Genomic DNA, 19782 nt, shown 5'->3' with positions numbered 1-19782 from the left:
GAATTACAGTTTTCCGATTATGCTGTGTATAGGGGGTCTTAACTGTGTAGCCTTGTTCTACTGGAAGAATCAACTTATTCCACTTGACTCATGCTGTCCTCCCCTCCCAGATAAAGTCCTTCAGCTCTTTTTTAATTGCTATCCGCAGCTTCTCCTGTGGTTGATAAAAATATGCCTGACCTTTGTAAAAGATTAATGGGACTAAAAAATTTTAACTGTTTGTATGTAACAAAGCTTCCATTTTCTCAGTTTTTTGTATTATCTTTTGTTTAGTTTCTTCCCACATATCCTTAGCTACCACACCAGAATCATTTGTAATCCATACCCCTAAATACTTCATTTTATCATGTCCATGTAAGTATGGATATTGCTGAACCAATTCATATGTGGGTACAAAATTTACTGCTGTTGTCTTTGTTTTAACTTCATTAATTTTATATCCCAAAAAGATCTGAAGCTGTCTCAGTGTTCCACAACACTGTAGTGTCTCTCTGATTTTCAGTTATAAACTAATATCATCTGCAAAGAGCCACCTTTTCTTGACTACCATACCAGTTATATCCTTGAATTTTTGAGTCCCTTATTTTCTTTGCCAGTGGTTCTAAATATAATGCAAATAACTTGGCATTCTGCAGTTGATCCGTTCTGTGAGATTCCCCCTATTCTGCAATGCTTTAACATTTGTCAGACCCTCTAAATAATTCTTGTTACTTCTTAACCATAGCTCCCTTTCTTTTATTTCCACTCTGTTTTTAAACTCCACCTTAATGTTATCCCACTCCTTAACTCTATTTTCAGAAGTAATTTCTATCCTTTTGAATAGCTCCTAAATAATCTCCAATACCCCTTCCTTAAATCTGTCTTTTCAAAAGATAGGTGGGAAAGCACTAGTGTCTCATTTGTATTTCATTACCCTGTGTTTTTATTTTAGTTATTATTGCCCCATTATCTGAAATAGTTATTGAGTATATATTAGGACCTTCAATTACATGCACATGTTCCTGTGAAATGCAATTTTGTCTAGTCTAGCCCACTTTTTATATCTTGGGGAATGATATGTAAATTCACTCTGAACTCCTATTACTGAATTCACATCTTTAATGCCAAATGTTTTCATAAATTGCTTCAAAAATCTACCCTCTTTTGTTATACTTTCCCTTTTAGGCCCCCCCAGGCACATCTTCACTGCTGCAAATCAAGTTCCAGTACCCACCTATAAGTAATATTTCTTGATGAAAACTAATTATTTCTCCCAGGATTTCCTTAACCTCCACTATAGCAGTTTTGGGTGGAATATAAATACATGCCAGTGTAATCCTCCTCCCTTGCCAGCAGCCCCTTAGCACTACAAATCTGCCATTATCTTTATGTCCTCTTCTATCACTATCGGAGCTCCTCTTGCAATTAATATAAATACTCCTATTTTCCTTTGTCCCAGATATTCTGTTGAATAACCACCCTAAAAACCTTTCTTTATCAAATTCACATGTACAGTTGTTTCCAAGTGTTTCTCCTGTAGCATAGGTATATGCACTCTACATTTTAATAAAGTTCACTATTCTTTCTTTTCTGTTTTATCTGTGAGTCCACTGACATTTAAATATATTACAGAAAACGTCATTATATTAAAAAGTTATTATTCCCACCTTTTATGTACAACATCTTTTTTGTTAAATGTCTAGTTCCAGCTTTTGTGTTACATGCATACACTGTTTGGCAGGTTGAACTTTTATATAGTTGTTTCTTGACATATATCCATTTGAGTCTGTCACATTTTGCAAAACTTTCCATTTGAGTCTATGTCACATCTTGCAAAACTTTTTGTTTTATTGAAAACCCTCAAACAAAAAAAACAAAGCTCCAATACCCCCTAAAATCTATTAATTTACCACTAACACACAAAACTATGTACATCTTCAAATATTAAAGTTTTACCCTCCTAATAGGAACAGATGTCCCAAACTGACAGCCACGCTTACTGACTTGAGTTAACCTAATAGAAAGGTTATCCATACTAAGACACATTGTGCAGTCTGTGCTTGTACTAAGTGCTGTTTTTGTCTTATCTTCATAGCTCTCCAAACTGGAAAAACCCCTGAATGCTTTCAGAGAACATTATCTCATAACCAGTTTCTCTTTTCTTTTTTTTTTCCTCAGCCAGTCACTCTCCACCAGACTGTAACCAAATTATCTTTATCAGATTGTCTCCATGGAGACATGAGAACCAGACAGTGCATTTCTTTTTATTAAACTGTTCCATGGAGACATAAGGGTCAGATGCATAATTGCTACCAAGCATACATTCATATGCTAGAGAAAAGCCTCATAATATTCAGTATTCTTTTTCATTTACTTGCTTTTTCTTAAAAAGGTGTTCCTAAATTAATCTAAGGTCCTTAATCCAGTCATTCCCCCATGCTAGAATGAGAAAAAGCACATTATTTTTTCTTTTGTCATGCTCTCTTAACCTGTTTTTTTTTACATTGCAGTGCCTACAGTTCTTAAAACTGAAGAAGAAAAAAGAGAGAAGAGAGAAAAAAAAGAATAGAAGCAACTACTTACAATCCCCATTACACTTAAAAATAACTGAGAAAACTTTTACTTTATAGCCTGCAAAGAAAACCATGCACCACAAAATAGTACTATTAAGAAAACATGTTTTCTTTACTTAGTTAACTTTCTTCCCCCAAAGCATTTTTCTGAACATTAACAACATGAAGTAGGGCATATGCTTTACAGTCCCCTACAAGTCCAACAGATTCTGAAAAAGTCTAATATTTCCAGGTTTTCTTGCTCTGTCATTCACAAATGTAATAATTGCATTGCAATCCCACATTAAGTTGCTGGTTTTATTACTATTCATCTCCATGTCACAAATCCTGTCTCTTCTTCATTTCCAATGTACTGTAGATTCTTATAGTCAACTCTCATTTTTCCTTCCTTCTCTTGAACATTTTCCATTGAAATAGTGGAAAAGGTTTCACAGGTACAGGCTGTCTGTGGTCTTTATTACCAGAAGAACAAGAAGCAGAATCTCTTCTGTTTCACAGCACACTTTTTGTTGGACAAACTGTTGGTTTCATCTTTGGCATGTGGTTCATCAAAAAATGATTTTGTCCCTGTTGGGAAGAGTACCTTGAAGACAGATGAGTACAGTAGTTTGAATCTTACACCTGCATCTCGACATTCCCTGATTAGTGGAATGAATTTACTTCTCTTTTGCGTGGTGTACAATCAGCATTCATTCTCCACAAACACACTGCTGTCTCCCACTTTTAGTATTTTGTTCTTTTGCCACAGTTTTATAAGAAGAAACTCCTCCTGCTGGTGGGATCTTCTCACCTTTAATATTAAAGGTCTAGGTTGCTTTCTCAAAGCCAGGTTTGGAATATGCACACTATGTGCCCCTTCAGCTAACAGCTCCTGCTGTGGTATACCAGTCCAGTTGTATTTGTACTTTCATAACATGAATGCAGTCTGTTCCTTCCAGCTTCTCTGGTATAGCTGAAAATCTCACATTTTCCTATGTGCTCTGTCCTCTAATTCTATTATTTTTTAAACACCTCTTTCTGAGCAGTCTCATATTCAACCAGCCTTTTCTTCATTTCAGCCTCTGATATTTGCAGCTTTATCACCTCATCTGAATATCTGTTTAAAGCTTCTTCCATTTTTCCAGCCTTTTGTTGTTTGTGTTGATATACTCCATCAGTGTTTCATTTATTTTAACTAAGTGCAGTTGTCTTCTGTCTTTCCTGTAGGTTACTGGAAGTCATGTCTGGAGTTGCATTGCTTTTTGCCAAACCGCTGCAGAACTTAGCCCAGTCAGTGTTTCTTTGTCACTTTTTATAGCTGATTTTTTCCAGGTGCTCTGTATTTCTTTTTTCCTGGCATCCAGGCGTACACTTACTAGCCAGTTACTGAAATCTACCCATAAACACAAAAGTCTACTGGCCGCCTCTTTTGCATTTCTGTTTTCACACTGGGAGAGTTAGAGTTAAGCTGTTACTCAGTGTGCAGCCATGTTGCAGGCCTCATCCTTAACACTCTTGAATGATCTTGTGATAGTATGCTGAAGCTTTTTGTCACCCTACCTTTTGATCCTTATCCCTTCCCAGCTAGTCATCCTATTTATTGCCTGTCAGTGAGGCAAAGGTCGACTGAGAGAGGTCATCATTCAGACAGCCATCAGGGGTGGCTTGTGACTTTTTGTTGCCCTAATTTCCTCCACATGCCCCTGGCATACCACTTGGAATAGGCCTGCAGTGGCTATCAACAAAAGATTTCCCCTCACTTCTACAAGGGGAATTCTCTTCATGTAATCCCACTCCCATCCCTGAAGTATGGAAGGTGGTTCCTCCATTTCCAGCAGGGAAGCCACACCTACTCTCTCTACTCCTGAGTGTGTAGAACCTTCTCTCCCTTATGGGAGAGGCAATCAGCCCATGCCCCGTCACTCCTTCCACCTTCTGCTGAAGTGCTAGGGACATTAACAGAACCTCAGTTACAGTCAAGGCTCCATTAAGCCAGGTTTACTTTGTTAAATTGTCAAAATACAAATTTAGTGAAGATACATGAAACACAGGCAGTACAGGTAGTTATTCACAGTATTTTTTGAAAACCACAGCATAACCATGCAAGCACACCTGTAATTCTTAATCTTATTATTAATTTTAGTACCAACTCAACCCACAGGTTCAACCCTTTAGTTTTTGATTTATAAGTACTGTAAGAGTGAAAGTCAACCATATGGTGTTTTACTCAGTCTAACTTTGAACAAACTGAATTCAGCATAACTGAATTATCAAAAATGGCATTTAATCAACCTGCCATTAAGCAGCTAACCTGCTGCTGCTGGCTGTCACCCTAGGGGGTTATTGTCTTTCATAGAATTAATTTACTTTGCCTTCAAGCTCCTTTTCGTAATTTTTTTTTGTCACTAATGTTAGGCTTACATGCCTGTAGTTCCCTGGTATGCTTGTATGCCTTTTCAGTGGTGTTTTTGTGATGCTCCTCTAGACTTGTGTATCTTTCCTCCTTTTCATGGTCTACTGAATATTTCCGCAAGGGGTTTCAGGAGAATCTCGGTTATCATTTTTATTATATTGGGTTTATCCCATCTGATCTTTCTTTGCCTTGTCCTCCCTTATTGCTAGATAAGGATAAGGTAGGTTGATGTCTTTCTCCCACTACTCCTTGTAAACACCTTTTTCTCAAATCATCACATATCCCTAAGCCTTATTCTCCCTTCTTTCTTTTGCAAACTGTTTTTCTGTTAGTCCATCCCAACAGCATTTAGATGTCCTTATATCGTGTAACCTTTAATCCTAAGGAAGTACTTCTGTCCGTATGTCATTGATGCTTGGATGCTGTAGTCCTTTTCAGTTAGAAAGATTTCAGCTAAATTTAAGTTGCCTAGGGAAACTGCTTTCCTTTTGCCTTTCCAGAACCTAACCCTTTACTTGAGAGTTCATCTCTGGTTGCATTTGGAGGCCTATGCATAGTACTTATTACCAACATTACCCTTCTATCTCCATTCTTATTGCCAGTAAGCTAACATTAATTTGCTCCCCTTTAATGATTATACTTATTTTTTTCCTTCTGTGTCAAGTTACATTTTACTCCTTTCTTTACAGGCAATGTTTTGCCCTCCAACCCTTTCTTTTATACCGTGAAATTACTGCATCGCAGTTTTTATAGCCCGGGCCATAGTTATTCCTTATACATACTACATCTGCTTGTCCTGTTGCTATCATTACCAGCAATTGCTTTTAAATTTCTTATTTTGCCTTACTACTCTGATGTTCTGATGCTTTAATTTATCTTACATGTGTGTCTGTACTTCCGTTGGTATTACAACCTGTTCCTCTTTGTGCAGGACTGTCCCTATTTGGGCACTTGTGTCCTGTGAGAGAGAAAAAAAAAACCTGAAAAATGACAAATATTGTGATATTTTATGAGGATACAAATCATAAACTTCCTTTAACAGTTGCATAAAATAATTACTTTGTACCTAAATTACCAGAATATTATAGGAAACAGCACAAGCAACTCAAATATTACAAAATAAATTTTATTTTGGCAAAAAAAGTGATGTTTATTCCTTTGCAAGGACTGCTGGTAGAGTTTGTCCTGCAAAATCTCATGTTTCCACAAAAAACATCCCACTTTGAGCATCTGAAAAGGTGGCAACCCTAGCTTCCAGACCCCTCCCCTTCCATGCTAGTACAGAAAGTGTGAAGGAGATGATGTGCTCCTGCATGGGCTGAGATGGTAGGTGTCCTAGTGGTGGTGCTGCTGCTGACCGATATCTGTAGAGGCTCCTCATGGAGGCTGGAGGCTGATGGCAGTAGTCCTTATGCACAAAAGTGAGACAATCCAAGGCAACTATGCACAAAGGTGCCTATTAGAAGGATGCAGATGGCTGCAGACCTCTCAGTGTCATAACATTCCATGAAAAAGATTAATGAACTGATTCCATGAGATAGGTTGGTGGAGCTCTCAAGTAACATCTTCCCCCCCTAGACAGTGGCAGAGATTCATATGGGAATGTCACTCAAAGTCCAAGCTGTTCCATTTTTGTAACTGTGTTACTTCTGTGATAGGCAAAGCCAACCTTGGTATATTTAGACTTCTAGGCTTTTTATTATATCCATTACAACAAGTTGGTGAAACTTTTAACTGTGTAGTTATGGAGCCCACATTGGTGAGAGTGCTAGGAAATGGGCTGTCTGACCTGGAGGCATATGGTGCATTGATATTTTATGCCAGGTATTGCACTTAGGATACATTGACCAGTTTGATGATGATAGTAAGACTAGTGCAGTGGTCTCAGGTTTAGACTGCAGTTTTTCATAAGACTTTATGCTTGAAGAGTGGGTGTATAAGTGGCAAACATGTTCATGATAATTCACGGAAGTACATTTTCTTCAAATTCTGTTCCCTTATGTAAAACAAATTGAAAAACAGAATTATCAAAGTAAAAAAAAAACTTCAAAGAAAATAAGTATGATTTTACAGGGACAAGTGCCCCATTGTCCCCCTTACCTCATTCAACTTAAATACAGCAACTCTAAGATCGCACAATGTGGGCGAAAAGAAAAAATCCACTTATCTCCACTATTCATTCATCTCTAACAGATATTAAACTTCCTAAACCTCTGTTCGAATTGCATTTTATTCTGTCAGTGTAATTCAGACGAAATGTATTCAAACAGAATGCACCTTGACTGACCACAGGAAATCCATGGCCAACATTATTTGATGTAAAAAAAATGTTTGGTTATGTACTTACTTCGGGGTCACTGAAGAAAATGTGTATTCGTGTGGGATCCTGTACAGAATGTTGTGGGGGCATTCTGAAATTTTGCTTAAAAAAAGCTGAATTGTACAACATGGTTTGAAATGGTTGTGATCAGTGTCATAGCTGTAGTACGGTGGCTAGCTACAGAGTTGACTGTAAGTGATACTGAGGTAATTTATCATTGATACTGTGCATCAATAGGGCTGCACCTAAGTCCTCTGTCCATTTCTGGCTGAAACTTACATAAAAAAATGAGGTGATGATGAACTTGAAGACTGATTTACTATGTGGTGAGTAGAACAGGTGGATGGGTGATGTGGGGATAGACTCACAAGAGTCATGCACACAGTAGAAGACAGACTACTAGGGGTTAGACATAAGTAAATAACACTGACAGCTCTCAAGTGGGAGTGTGGAGTTTTAGAATAGTGGAAGGAAAAGGGGAGGAGGCATATGGGTGTCTGGTAGAAGGGGAAAAGTAACAGATTGTGGGAAGTTTTGATACCACTGTGGGGATAGGTGACTTGAAATGCATTGCCAGAAACATTGATAAAATATACAGCAGCAGAAAATTTCAAAACTGCTTGGGACAGAACTAAAGAAAGAAAAAAGGCGCTATAGAGTGGGGAAGGAACAGTTGCCTAGAACTAGCTACAACATCTGGGTCATCTTAGTAAACCTGTAATCAGCATATTCTTGTGTTCATTTGATCTGACACTGTCCTGTTATGTTAAGACAAGAACAATAACTAGTAAGAGAGTTACATATTCAGCAGACAAGGATAACTCCACCATAATCACATTTGCCTGAGTTTTTAATCACATTGAGTCCAGTGCTTCGAGTTATCATGTGTTTGGGTGGTAAGTGTAGAAGTTTATGCCTAATGTATGTCAAGGCAAGTATGAACACCATTACTGCGTAATGTCTGAAAGCTCTTTAATACTTGTTCTTGTAGAAGAGTTTATATTTACTTTTCAATTATGCTTTCTTGATGTTTCTGTGGTTTATAAATTCACAGTGCGGCCTGCTTCCATGAGTGAGGATTCTCCAAAACGAAGTCAAGAGTACCAGCAATCGACACCAGAAGAACAAGACAGAAAGAAATCCTCAAATAATAAAAATGGACAGCATGGAAATAAGTCAAGTGATTCTGGAGAAGAAGTGGAAAAGGAATTTATTTTTATTTAAATAAAAATTCAGACTGTGCAGCACAATTCTCTAACATTTTAATCAGGGTTCAGAAGCTGTAAAGACTTTTTTCTTGAGCCACCAGCTACTGAGTTAAAAAAAAAAATCAGTTTTTCATTTTTAGCTATTCTGATTTTTACACTGAACTTTAATTTGACTGTAATGAAATAGATCTTAAATGCTTTTTCACTTTTTTTAATCATTACAATTTCTGCCTTCACCTTTGCTAGAGCCAGTATTTTTATGTAAAGTACTTGAATCTTTCTAAAGCAGCTATAAAGAATGCTGATGCTAAGGCATCTGCAAGCAAAGCAATTTGAACTGGACACTTTCTTAATGTTTCTACACTGTACAGCAGATGATGTATGTATTACTGAGTCCTATGTGCACGTGAGATATATATTCCTGTATGCAAACAAGCACTAACAGAGCACACTAATTATTTGATTTGTATAAATTATATATATAAATATTATATAAATATATATATATAACAGGTGCTGCTGCTTGGGTATTATTTTTTAAATTCTTTAGTAGGGAGCTTTGTTTTGCCTGTACATAGAATTTAGTTGTTTCTGTTGAAAGTACTGCCATAAGCACAAGAAAGAACAGTAATTTTTGGAAATGCATTTATAATGTTATTGGTAGTCTTGTATTTCATCTCTGAATGTAAGGGACATTTTCATTTTATTGTCATTCATTTTTTCCTTACCAGTCCTCTCTGATACATTTTTGTGTTTGTGTTCTTGTCTCTCTTAATATTTTTGTGAACACCATAAACATGCAGTTGTCCTGTAGTTCAAATCAAGTGTATATCTGTGCCAATAAACTGATTTTACAACAGAATGACGGATTCCATGCGTTTTCTACTACGGTAAGGAGTAGATGAGTCCTTGTTTTCTGTTAAGTCTGCAAACCCAATTCGAGTGTAACTTGGACAATTGGATGTGGAGCAGGAAATTCATTCCTGGTTTGGCACCTGTGTCTCTAATGGACACAGGCAGCCTGTAAACAGTTCAGCTCCCAGGTCCCTGCTTGTAAATGTTTCACCTCCAAAGGCCATGCTTACACTTATTAACGGTACCAGAACTTGTCAGAGATTTGAGATGCATGGCTAGGCTTAAAAAGGTCCTTGTGGCTGTTAGTCTAGTAAATACATATGAACCAAAACTGCAAGCTAGTCTTATTTAAGGCCTTATGACTGTAGTTTTCATCATATAGTCTTTGCTCACAAGTTAGTTAGATATGTTTAGGACCAAGCAGGTAAGTGCCATTAAAACTGTTAACATACACGTGTAACAGTAAAAGAACATGTTAATTACAGTATTTGATCATCAAAAGTAAATTGTTCATTGGCTGCAATGCACTGCATTCTTTTCCATTTTTTCTTCTAGTTCATACTTTTCATTTCAGGTAAACCTTTAATTTTAGAGTAATTCTTAAGTTTTATTTTTTTTTTACTTAGTATTGAATGCAGAAGTGCAGGATGGGGATTACAGAGGTATTGGCTGAATGTTGTACTGGTATGTGTGTGTTGCATCATTTATGTATCTTTAGAAAGACTGAGTGCAGATGATCCTATGCCTAAACAATGCTGCCTTCTAATAATTTCAAAAATAAAATTGTCCACTCTCTCTATCTTCTTTTTTAGTTAGGCACTGATTGGTCATGTACTTTCCCTAAGGTAAATTATGGTGTTCAAGGTTACCTTCTTTTTGTTGTGTCCAGATCTCTGGTGCCTGTAACCAGTACATACTGTTACCCTAAAGCAATGTTGCTGAAGCACCTGTCGCTCAAGTAAGTAGACATTTCTGGGTCTGGCATGTTTCTGTTTTTGAGGGGATTTTTAAAGGTAATTCTGCTGGGTGATCACTCTTTTAGGGCAATTTATTAGTGTCTATTCCAAATTATGCCCTTGGTTTTAAAGTCTTGATGGTGTTAAGCCTTTCAACTACCAGATTTCTGTTTTTTTATGATTGGGTGTCAGTGTCACATGGATCTCTACAAATGCATAACCCCATCTGTGTTTACCTCCCTAAAGCTTTTGCTCAAATGCCACTTTGATTTTTGCTGTTTTGTTATTAGTGTTGACTATGGAGGCAGTGCCACGACCGCTAGATTCACTAGTGCCACGACCGCTAGATTCACTAGTGCCACTATTGCCCACATCATCATCCTGCATCATCAGTACTACATTTTTTGTTGTGTTTGTCAGTCTCCTCTGCAATTCAGGTTGCATTTCTGCTTTTTTGGAGTCTTTGCAAGTTCCCTGTGGCTCTGTTTTGAATCTGACTTTCTAATTTTCAACCATGGATCCTCTTTCTGCAGTGACATCCAACTTTTTCTTTGAAGTTAATGATGGTGTTCACCTCCAATGAGTACCTTTTACCTTTTGCCATGCTAATCAAACATGTATTAAAGTAGCCTTGTTCTATACTACAGTTGTGTTACTGGCACTTAAAATCAACCAAATTTGTTTGTGACTACATGCTTCAAAACATAATTCTATGGCAGAAACTACTCAAAACTGACAGTTTTGTGTATACAAATCCTCAAAACAAACAAATGTTCTCTCTGTATAGTTCTCCAGACAAATGTGCCATGATGGGAACAGAAGTCTTGCACCCTCTATCTCATATTACTTTTTCATTCTTACTACAATATTACTGCACCTTGCGGGAAACGTAATCACTAAGAATGTATAAATAATTAAAAATCTCCAGAAATAGTTTGTGCATCAAAGAAGCAAGAACCAGCAATGCACATCATGAGCAGGCTTCTCTAAAAGAAATGTTTACAGTAGATCATAGAATTTAAAGGAGACATTTGAAACTGATAATGAATCTACAACCTCATGTAATGGAGAAGGATAAAGATCAGAAAGTGCGGTACATGTAAATGATGGACCATGCATGTTGATTCCTTCCTACTTAAGAACTTTGGTGTATAGTGGCAAACATGACTGTAACATGCAGTATGTTATGTAAGTGGCAACATGGTTGTCATGTGAAGGGTTCTACATTCGTAAAACCTATAGGAAATTGAATAAAGAAATACAATAATATTTTATACAAAGTTAGAAAAAGAGATGTGAAAAATGCTTTGTATAGACATTCCTCTGACTGTATTAATTTTAAGAATTTTCTGGTCTTTGTGCTTGACAGGGTTTTAACTGACATGAGGGCCACAGAATACGTACCTTTCTCTCTCTTTTTGACCACGGAATGCTATTTTTTTTTTCCAATAAACTTCTTTGTTAAATTATCCCGTATGGCATAGACAGTCTTACATTTATATAAATGAAAAAAAAAACACGTAATCTCCGTGGTATCCCCGAAGTCTCAAAACAACCCACTAAAGTGTAGTGGGTCTAAAAATAAAACAGTGTAAGAAACTTCTCTGTGTGGAAGATTTTCAGTCCATATATTTCTAGTTAATCACTGTATATTAATCAGATCAGACAATAGTAGTAGAAGTAGCGAATATAAATTCGTCAAGTCAAAAAGTAATAATAGAAAATATATAATTCTACAGCATTACTAAGTATTCGAAAGTAATCCAAGCAAGGCAGGCAGTCTGTTTCCAGTCGAAAATCCTTTATTAAGTACACAGACAAGCGATCCAAGTAAAACAAAAATAGAGTAATAATTTCCTCACAAGCTTTCTAAATATATATATACTTTTTATCAGGCATGGGAGTGGTTTATTGTGCTGTAAAACAAAGTGTTATTGGTACATATGTTAAATTCACATCCCTTCCCCCATCAGTGTGACATTCGAGCTGGTCCTGCCCTACCTAGTAGCTGTCATAATAATATATAGCCCCAATGTACTTTAATGGTACATCTTATTTAACCAAATTATTAAGTCTGTGATTTTATACAAGGCAATATACTACATGGCTGGAAATATATCAACCTTAGTTCATTTTGCGATCAAAAATTATATATAAATATACACATATACATTTTACATGTAAAAATCAGTTTCTATTTTCATAACCTATTGTTAACAAAGATCGCTTTCGTCCTTCTAGACTTCTTCAGGTCTGTGTTCAAGAACCCTAAAAACCTATATAATTGTATAATTAGTTAGTATTGTTATTACCATTATTTTGAATAAAGTGGAAAAAAGAGAACCAGAAAAAAATAAAAATATATGTATGATGATGGAAACAAAATATACACTTAAATTTCAAATTATTTAAAATGGTATTTAAAACCAATTTGTAGAAAAAAATAAATAAAATAACAATTAATCATGTAAACAATGTGGCAATTTTCTAAGTTCCAGTGCACTTTTATGCGGGCAAGACTGTAAATAAACTCAAGCGAAGGATTTCATGTCATCTGTCAGAAATCTGCTCTGGATGTAAAAATAATGCACTAGCCAAACACCTTTCTCTTCATAAAAGACACACAGGTTTTAAGTTCCAGATCCTGGATCACATAGGCATGGGTGATCTTGAAGGAGACATCCCGAATATTCTGGAGAAACAGGAACTCATGTGGCAATTAAAGCTGAACTCTTTTAGAAAGCCTGGACTAAACTACTACTGTTCAATTAAAAGTGCACTGGAACTGTTTACACGATTAATTGTTATTTTATTTTTTTTTTCTACAAATTGGTTTTAAATACCATTTTAAATCATTTGAAATGTAAGTGTATATTTTGTTTCCATCATCATACATATATTTTTTTTATTTTTTTCTGGTTCTCTTTTTTCCACTTTATTCAAAATTATGGTAATAACAATACTAATTATACAATTATATAGGTTTTTAGGGTTCTTGAACACAGACCTGAAGAAGTCTAGAAGGACGAAAGCGATCTTTGTTAACAATAGGTTATGAAAATAGAAACTGATTTTTACATGCAAAATGTATATGTGTATATTTATATATAATTTTTGATCGCAAAATGAACGAAGGTTGATATATTTCCAGCCATGTAGTATATTGCCTTGTATAAAATCACAGACTTAATAATTTGGTTAAATAAGATGTACCATTAAAGTACATTAGGGCTGTATATTATTATGACAGCTACTAGGTAGGGCAGGACCAGCTTGAATGTCACACTGATGGGGAAGGGATGTGAATTTAACATGTGTACCAATAACACTTTGTTTTACAGCACAATAAACCACTCCCATGCCTGATAAAAAGTATATATATATATATATTTAGAAAGCTTGTGAGGAAATTATTACTCTATTTTTGTTTTACTTGGATCGCTTGTCTGTGTACTTAATAAAGGATTTTCGACTGGAAACAGACTGCCTGCCTTGCTTGGATTACTTTCGAATACTTAGTAATGCTGTAGAATAATATATTTTCTATTATTACTTTTTGACTTGAGTTTACGTTCGCTACTTCTACTACTATTGTCTGATCTGATTAATATACAGTGATTAACTAAAAATATATGGACTGAAAATCTTCCACACAGAGAAGTTTCTTACACTGTTTTATATAAATGAAAAACAAACATTGACACCACCTTAGTTGCAAATGCTGTACATCACAGACACCATTGAAACAACTGTAGTTGCAAACATTACACATCACTTAAAATCTATCTAGTCATTGTCAGTAAATCATCATATGGCTTATTCAAATCCTGCCTCTTAAACCTCGTTCCATTTCTGCATATATTTTTCCCACAATCCCCATATTTTTCTATGTAGTTTGCTCCATCCCTTTTCTAAAGATCCCAATTCCAATTGTTTTATCTCTGTTACTATATTCACTGCTTCTAGTAAAGTTGCTGTAGACGTTGATTTCCATTTTCTAGTAATTGCTTTTTTGGCAACTACCATCATTAGACTCAGCAAGGCTTTACTATGTCTGGACAATTCCAATTCTGTATCATAGCTCAAAAAAATCATCACCCCAGTCAATCCAATCCACTCACCCAGCATCTCTGCCAGATCAGTTCACAGGGAATCCCTAAAGTTGGGTAGCTCATTACAGTCCCAGAAAATATGTTCCCAGCCACCTCTTTCTTGCCTGTCACATCTCCAACATTTGCTATCTACATGAGGAAAAATTCTTTGGAGTCTACTTGGGGTATAAAAATACCTATGTAAACACTTTCAGGCAAAGATCCTAAATCTTCTAGAGTTTGTTGCTTATTTGGGAGATGTGCATATATCCCCCCATTGCCTCTTTGTGAATTGCTTATCCAGTCTCTCTTCCCAATCATTTTTAAGCTCCTCTGATCAGTTCTTATAATTATCATGCAGTGTTTTATATGCTGTACTAATTATTCCTTTCGTAATGGCAGCATCTGTTCTAGATTCTGTTAAAACCTCTACCAGTGCTGGTCTTTCATTTAGGGCCCCCTATTTCTTTCTTTTTGCCTATACTCTGATATAAATCCTCGATAGGGAAGGCAATCTCTAACCTGCAGTCCAAATAAATTCTTGGCCTCTTCCCATTCTATTACCTTTCCCTTTCTAGCTATTTGCTCCCAATACCTTGGTTCCTTTGCCAGTTTTCTGCAATAAATTCCAGCCCCCCCCCCACCTATTATTTGTATCCCTAACCACAGTCATCCCTATCAGCAGACTCTCTTTTCTCCATTCTTGTGCTGGTTTATTTCTTAGAACACAGAATGCTATTCTTGAGAAAAAAGCAATAATTTAGCAGTTGTGCTTAGGCATCCCCCCAAGTCTAGATGATAGAACTTTGATTAATAGTGTACTGTATTTAATGGCAGCAAAACTATGAAGCCCTTGTGTGTTATGTATCAGTATAGATTTATATTTATTTTGAAATAGTTTTTTAGAAGTAGATGTACTGATGGATTATTATTAACAAACTGATATAAATTCTGTACTTATACTGTTCTTGATGTATGTTTCTGACATTTAAGTTTTTTTTGCTCTTAAAATATTCAATAAGGTGTGATCATTAGTTAGTCATTTGATTCATGGATAGATTTAAATATACACCCAGTCTTGGAAGTTTAACTTCTCATGAAGTCTTAGATTTTAAGAGGCAAAAGCACTAACTAAAATTTTTATTCGTTAAATAAACTACGTTTATTTAGAGAACATTGTTCATGGTATGTGTTGTTGATAACTAAAAATGTATCTTGCTGTTACTGCAGGAGGATGCAGGCTTAGCAAGGATAAAAAACACAGCTATTTTTATAGAAGAATGTATGCCGTCATCATTAATTTGCTAAAACTTCTAGTTTCCCATACTTTTCTGACTGCATTCTTGCATTTTTTTTTACTTGTAATTCATCCGAGGTAAATACTTTTAACTCGTTCTTTTTTTATAATTTTGCTGAGCATCATTTCATTCACTTTATCCTACAACACAGCTTTGAGTAATTTCCAGATGGATGGCTTTGTTTCCTTATGTTTTGTTTGCAGTGCTACTTACATTCTGATGATCTTTACTTGCAAAGTACTATATAATGGTTAGCTTTTGGTATTTCTTCCGAGTCCCCACCCTCAGCACAATTTCTTGCATTTTGTAGCTCCTGTGTCATACACACCCTAGTCTTACCAGTGGTTGTTGATGAAGAAAGAGACAGGAGAGGAATTCTGGCATCCACTTTTGTTGGTGAATCCTAGGATTCAGGAACACACCTTCCCCACTGGAGCATGTATCCAGTCTGCTCAAACATAGTAAGCACCTGAGTCTCCACTGGTTGTAGTCTGTTTCGGGGAATCTCCATATCTTGCCTACCTTTATTTCCACTTTTTTGCCTTGTGAATGAGAGAAGAGGAAATACCTTGGGGACCAGCATAAATTTAGAGAAATTGTACTTATTCCCATGACAAGAAGATTCATTTTATCTGTTATTGTTATGGAGTTGGGCATACTGCAATGTTGGTTGCCTCTTCCAATTGACAGCACTCAAAGTTATGGCCTGTAAATACTGGATGAGCCAAGGCATGATCTCCTTCATGTTTTGTGGCCCTTTTGACAACCACTATTTAGAACTGTCCATTTCACTCGCCTTCATATAAAGGTGCTCCAGTGTCCAACAAGGTGCCAGTAATTGCTGTCATTGCACCCTAATAGATCTTGTTCTAGTTTTGGAACCCTAACACTGGGTTCTGGAGTTAGACATTTCCTACCAATGTTATTGTATAGTTTTTCTTTCTTAACAAGTGTGCTGTGAAGGCAGAGAATTATTTAGTACTTGGGAATTAATTCTTCACTTAGGAGCTCTGGAAAGGGAGGTGAGGCTCGGCCCCTCTTTCTTTGATCATAGAAATAGGCCAATGTGTTGTGTGTGTTATATGTGAACAAACAGGTTAATAGATCCTGCTACCTCTTTGTGGTTTGAGGATGGTGGACAAACATCAAAGAGACACAGGGATATGGTCTAATCTCTATGAAGTCTTTAATCAATATGAACACACTACAGTAAAGTGTACCACATGAACTGCACTTTCCATTAGCCAGCAGTTCAGAAACTAAAGATACTCATACTTGACCTCTTTCTAGTATTGCCAAATTATTGCTTTTATATATTATTTATATTGTCGTAATGTTCATAACTGTTTCGGTATTTTAACAACCAAGTAGCATAGGCATAACTGCTTAGCCTCATATGACAGCTCACAGATGGATTAATAAAATGCTGCTGACAGTAAGTGTGGAGCTTCAGTGGTTACTGATGTATTGAAAGTTGTTTACAAAACATTGCACAGTTAATATTTACTGTGTTTCCATCCATCCTCAACCCCTTTTCCCATTTTGTACATGGGGTCGGGGTGTCACTTCAACTGTGGCAATCATCTTGAGCCAAGGTTTACACCACTGGATGGCTAGCCCCTGCCGTGGTAGTTCATTTGTACCACTCATGCACACACACACTCATACCTACGGCCAATTTAGAGTGTCCAAGCCACCTGCTTGCATGTCTTTGGAATGTGGGAGGAAACTAGAGCACCTGGAGGAAACCCACATGACTGCAGGGAGGACATATCGACTCCAAATAGAAGGCACCCCAGCCGAGAATCAAACTTGAGAACTTCTTGCTGTGAGGTGACAACTCTATCTAACCACTGCACCACCGTGGCCACCCAGTTTACTGTGTTTGTTACAAATTTCAGTTCAAGACCTAGAATCTAATGAACACTACCACTGTAAAGATTTGTTTGTGCTGAACAATTTGCTATTTACATTTCTGCATTAACTCTTATGGCTGCAGATATATGAACATTTGCTTGAACTTTGAAAATATAATGTGATTTTGTCACAAAGCTCATTTGGAGTTGAGTGCAAACCTCCAGAGCTGCACTGCAGTGAATCAGTTAAAGTAGCCTATGTTGTTAAATAGGTCAGTTTAAATTATCCTTAACCCTGTATAGGGTACATCATGATTTTTTTTTCAACATTAAAAGTATTTTAATTTTTCCAGCAATCCACTTCCTAGTATTCTGATCAGCTCTGTGACTGTCCATATAGCTGTATACCTTATTCAGTGTGGTCTTTCATGTTTGGAATATTTGATATGACTGTTTTCTTTGGACATTTGATCCTCCTTTTGGTGAAAATTCTTGATGCACTACAGTTTTACTTGGAGGCCTGACTTGAGGAGCTTTCTTCCTGTCCCTTGTTCTTGAAATAGGACTGGTTGAGATACTTCTGGTTGATCTTCAGCATATCTGCCTTATACAGATAGCTATTGATTTCTCCCTCACAGCTTTCTCCCCCAACAAGTGGTGTAGCATTTTTGTCCTGCTACTTGATTGACTATTTCATCTTCAAGCTGCAAACATTCTCCAGTTTGCCAGTCTGGTAGTCTTCAGTGATTTATTTTGTAATACTGTTTCTGTCTATGCTAATATCTTTTCGGACTCTTCTGCAGATTGAACTCATTTTCAGGCGTCAGTACATTGGTAGTGTAGACTATATGACTTTCAGCCTTCTGCCCATTAATAATTGTGCTGGCAAGAGACTGATTCCTTGTAAATGTATATTCTTACGTTCTTAAATAGGCAGACAGATGTAACATTGTTTTACAGAGGATTATAAGGTAGTTAAAAAGAGATTTAATATAGGAAAACTTACAAATTTCAAGTGTAAAATCAACTTCTAATGCAGTGGGTTTATAGTAAAAACAACAAAGGGAAGGAGAAAGTGAAAATGGAAGAAATTCAGTGAAATATTTTATATAAACATATTACAGCAAGACTTAGGGGCTAAATTAAATAACCGAAGTATTAATTATTATAATAATTTTCTTAATAGACCACCCTAGGCATTAATTGCAAAGCATTTACATTGCTAGATAGCAGTAAGTTAGTGATTTGATTTCATATGAAAGTATGAAAGATGGAATTAGTTTTGACCTGAATATCATTGAGAAGCAAGTTTCATGAAGCTGGGCAGTTTTAAAAAGGCTCTCTCACTAGTTATCAACCTAAAAGATGGTTAGTTCAGGCCTGATCATATAATGAAGTATTGTCTGTTGAGTGTAACAGCTCAGATCGTGACTAATGTGAAATTGAAGCATTGTCCTTCAGTCAATAAAAATATTAAGTCCACCAGTCAAGTAAATTGCTGAGGATATGGATGCCTGTGACACAGATTTCCACTTTGAATACAGGGAATGCATAATGATGCTTTGTTGAAATCACCTCTGGTTCTAGACTGAAAGTCCAGACTGTAATATCTGTAAAAATATGTAAGGCTTTGAGTAGCTGAATAGTGTGTTTTCTTGGCTGAAATTCCTGTAAGGCATATAGTTAAGAGTGCTACCTTTACCGTGTTCAATGATAAGAAGATACTTTCCTTATCACTTTAGCAGAATATAATGAAATAAGACAGGCAACCAGACATAGCTGTTATAGGTTTGCCATTTCTGCTTAAAGCAAAGTAAACAAAAAGCTATTTGATGCAGCTGTGGGACAGATATAGAGCCTTTGATTTATATCGCAGGTATTAAGAACTTCTCCAGTATGACTGAAAAGTGTGTTTTATCTGAAAAGTTAGGGGATACTTTAGTTATAGTGAATCCATGTATTCCCCCTTTTTATGATTTGCCAAACCTGTATAAAGATCTTAAGGATCCACCTGAGAGACCTACGGTCTCCCAAACAAGATGCCTATTGGAAAGAGTAAGTACTGTTTTAGATGTGGTATTAAAGCCATATGTGATCCAATTACCTTCATACATATGGGATAGTCAGCATTTTTGCAGGAAATAAGGTAAATTAGGATGATTATTTTATGGCCACAGTAAATATTATTTTATACACTTCTGTACAGTATAGTGTAGGTTTTGATGCAATAAAATATTTCTTAAATGTTCATGGC

General features: G+C 36.3%; 1 protein-coding gene across 5 annotated transcripts in view; it reads left to right on the top strand.

The window, feature by feature from the left end:
- Positions 1 to 9334, top strand: part of CARMIL1 (capping protein regulator and myosin 1 linker 1) — a 4434936-nt gene extending 4425602 nt beyond the window's left edge. For all 5 annotated transcript variants that reach the window (XM_044067077.1, XM_044067074.1, XM_044067073.1 and 2 more), the window contains one exon: positions 8319 to 9334. In XM_044067077.1, the coding sequence (XP_043923012.1) occupies positions 8319 to 8488 (170 nt within the window). In that variant the 3' untranslated portion in view covers positions 8489 to 9334. The remainder of the gene's footprint in view (positions 1 to 8318) is intronic.
- Positions 9335 to 19782: the final 10448 nt, after the last annotated feature.

The sequence above is a fragment of the Protopterus annectens genome, chromosome 3.part1 (genome assembly GCF_019279795.1).
Source record: "Protopterus annectens isolate FY-2018-M chromosome 3.part1, PAN1.0, whole genome shotgun sequence".
Lineage (NCBI taxonomy): Eukaryota > Metazoa > Chordata > Ceratodontiformes > Protopteridae > Protopterus > Protopterus annectens.
Note: the sequence above shows the minus strand (reverse complement) of the source record. Positions and strands in the feature narration are given on the sequence as shown.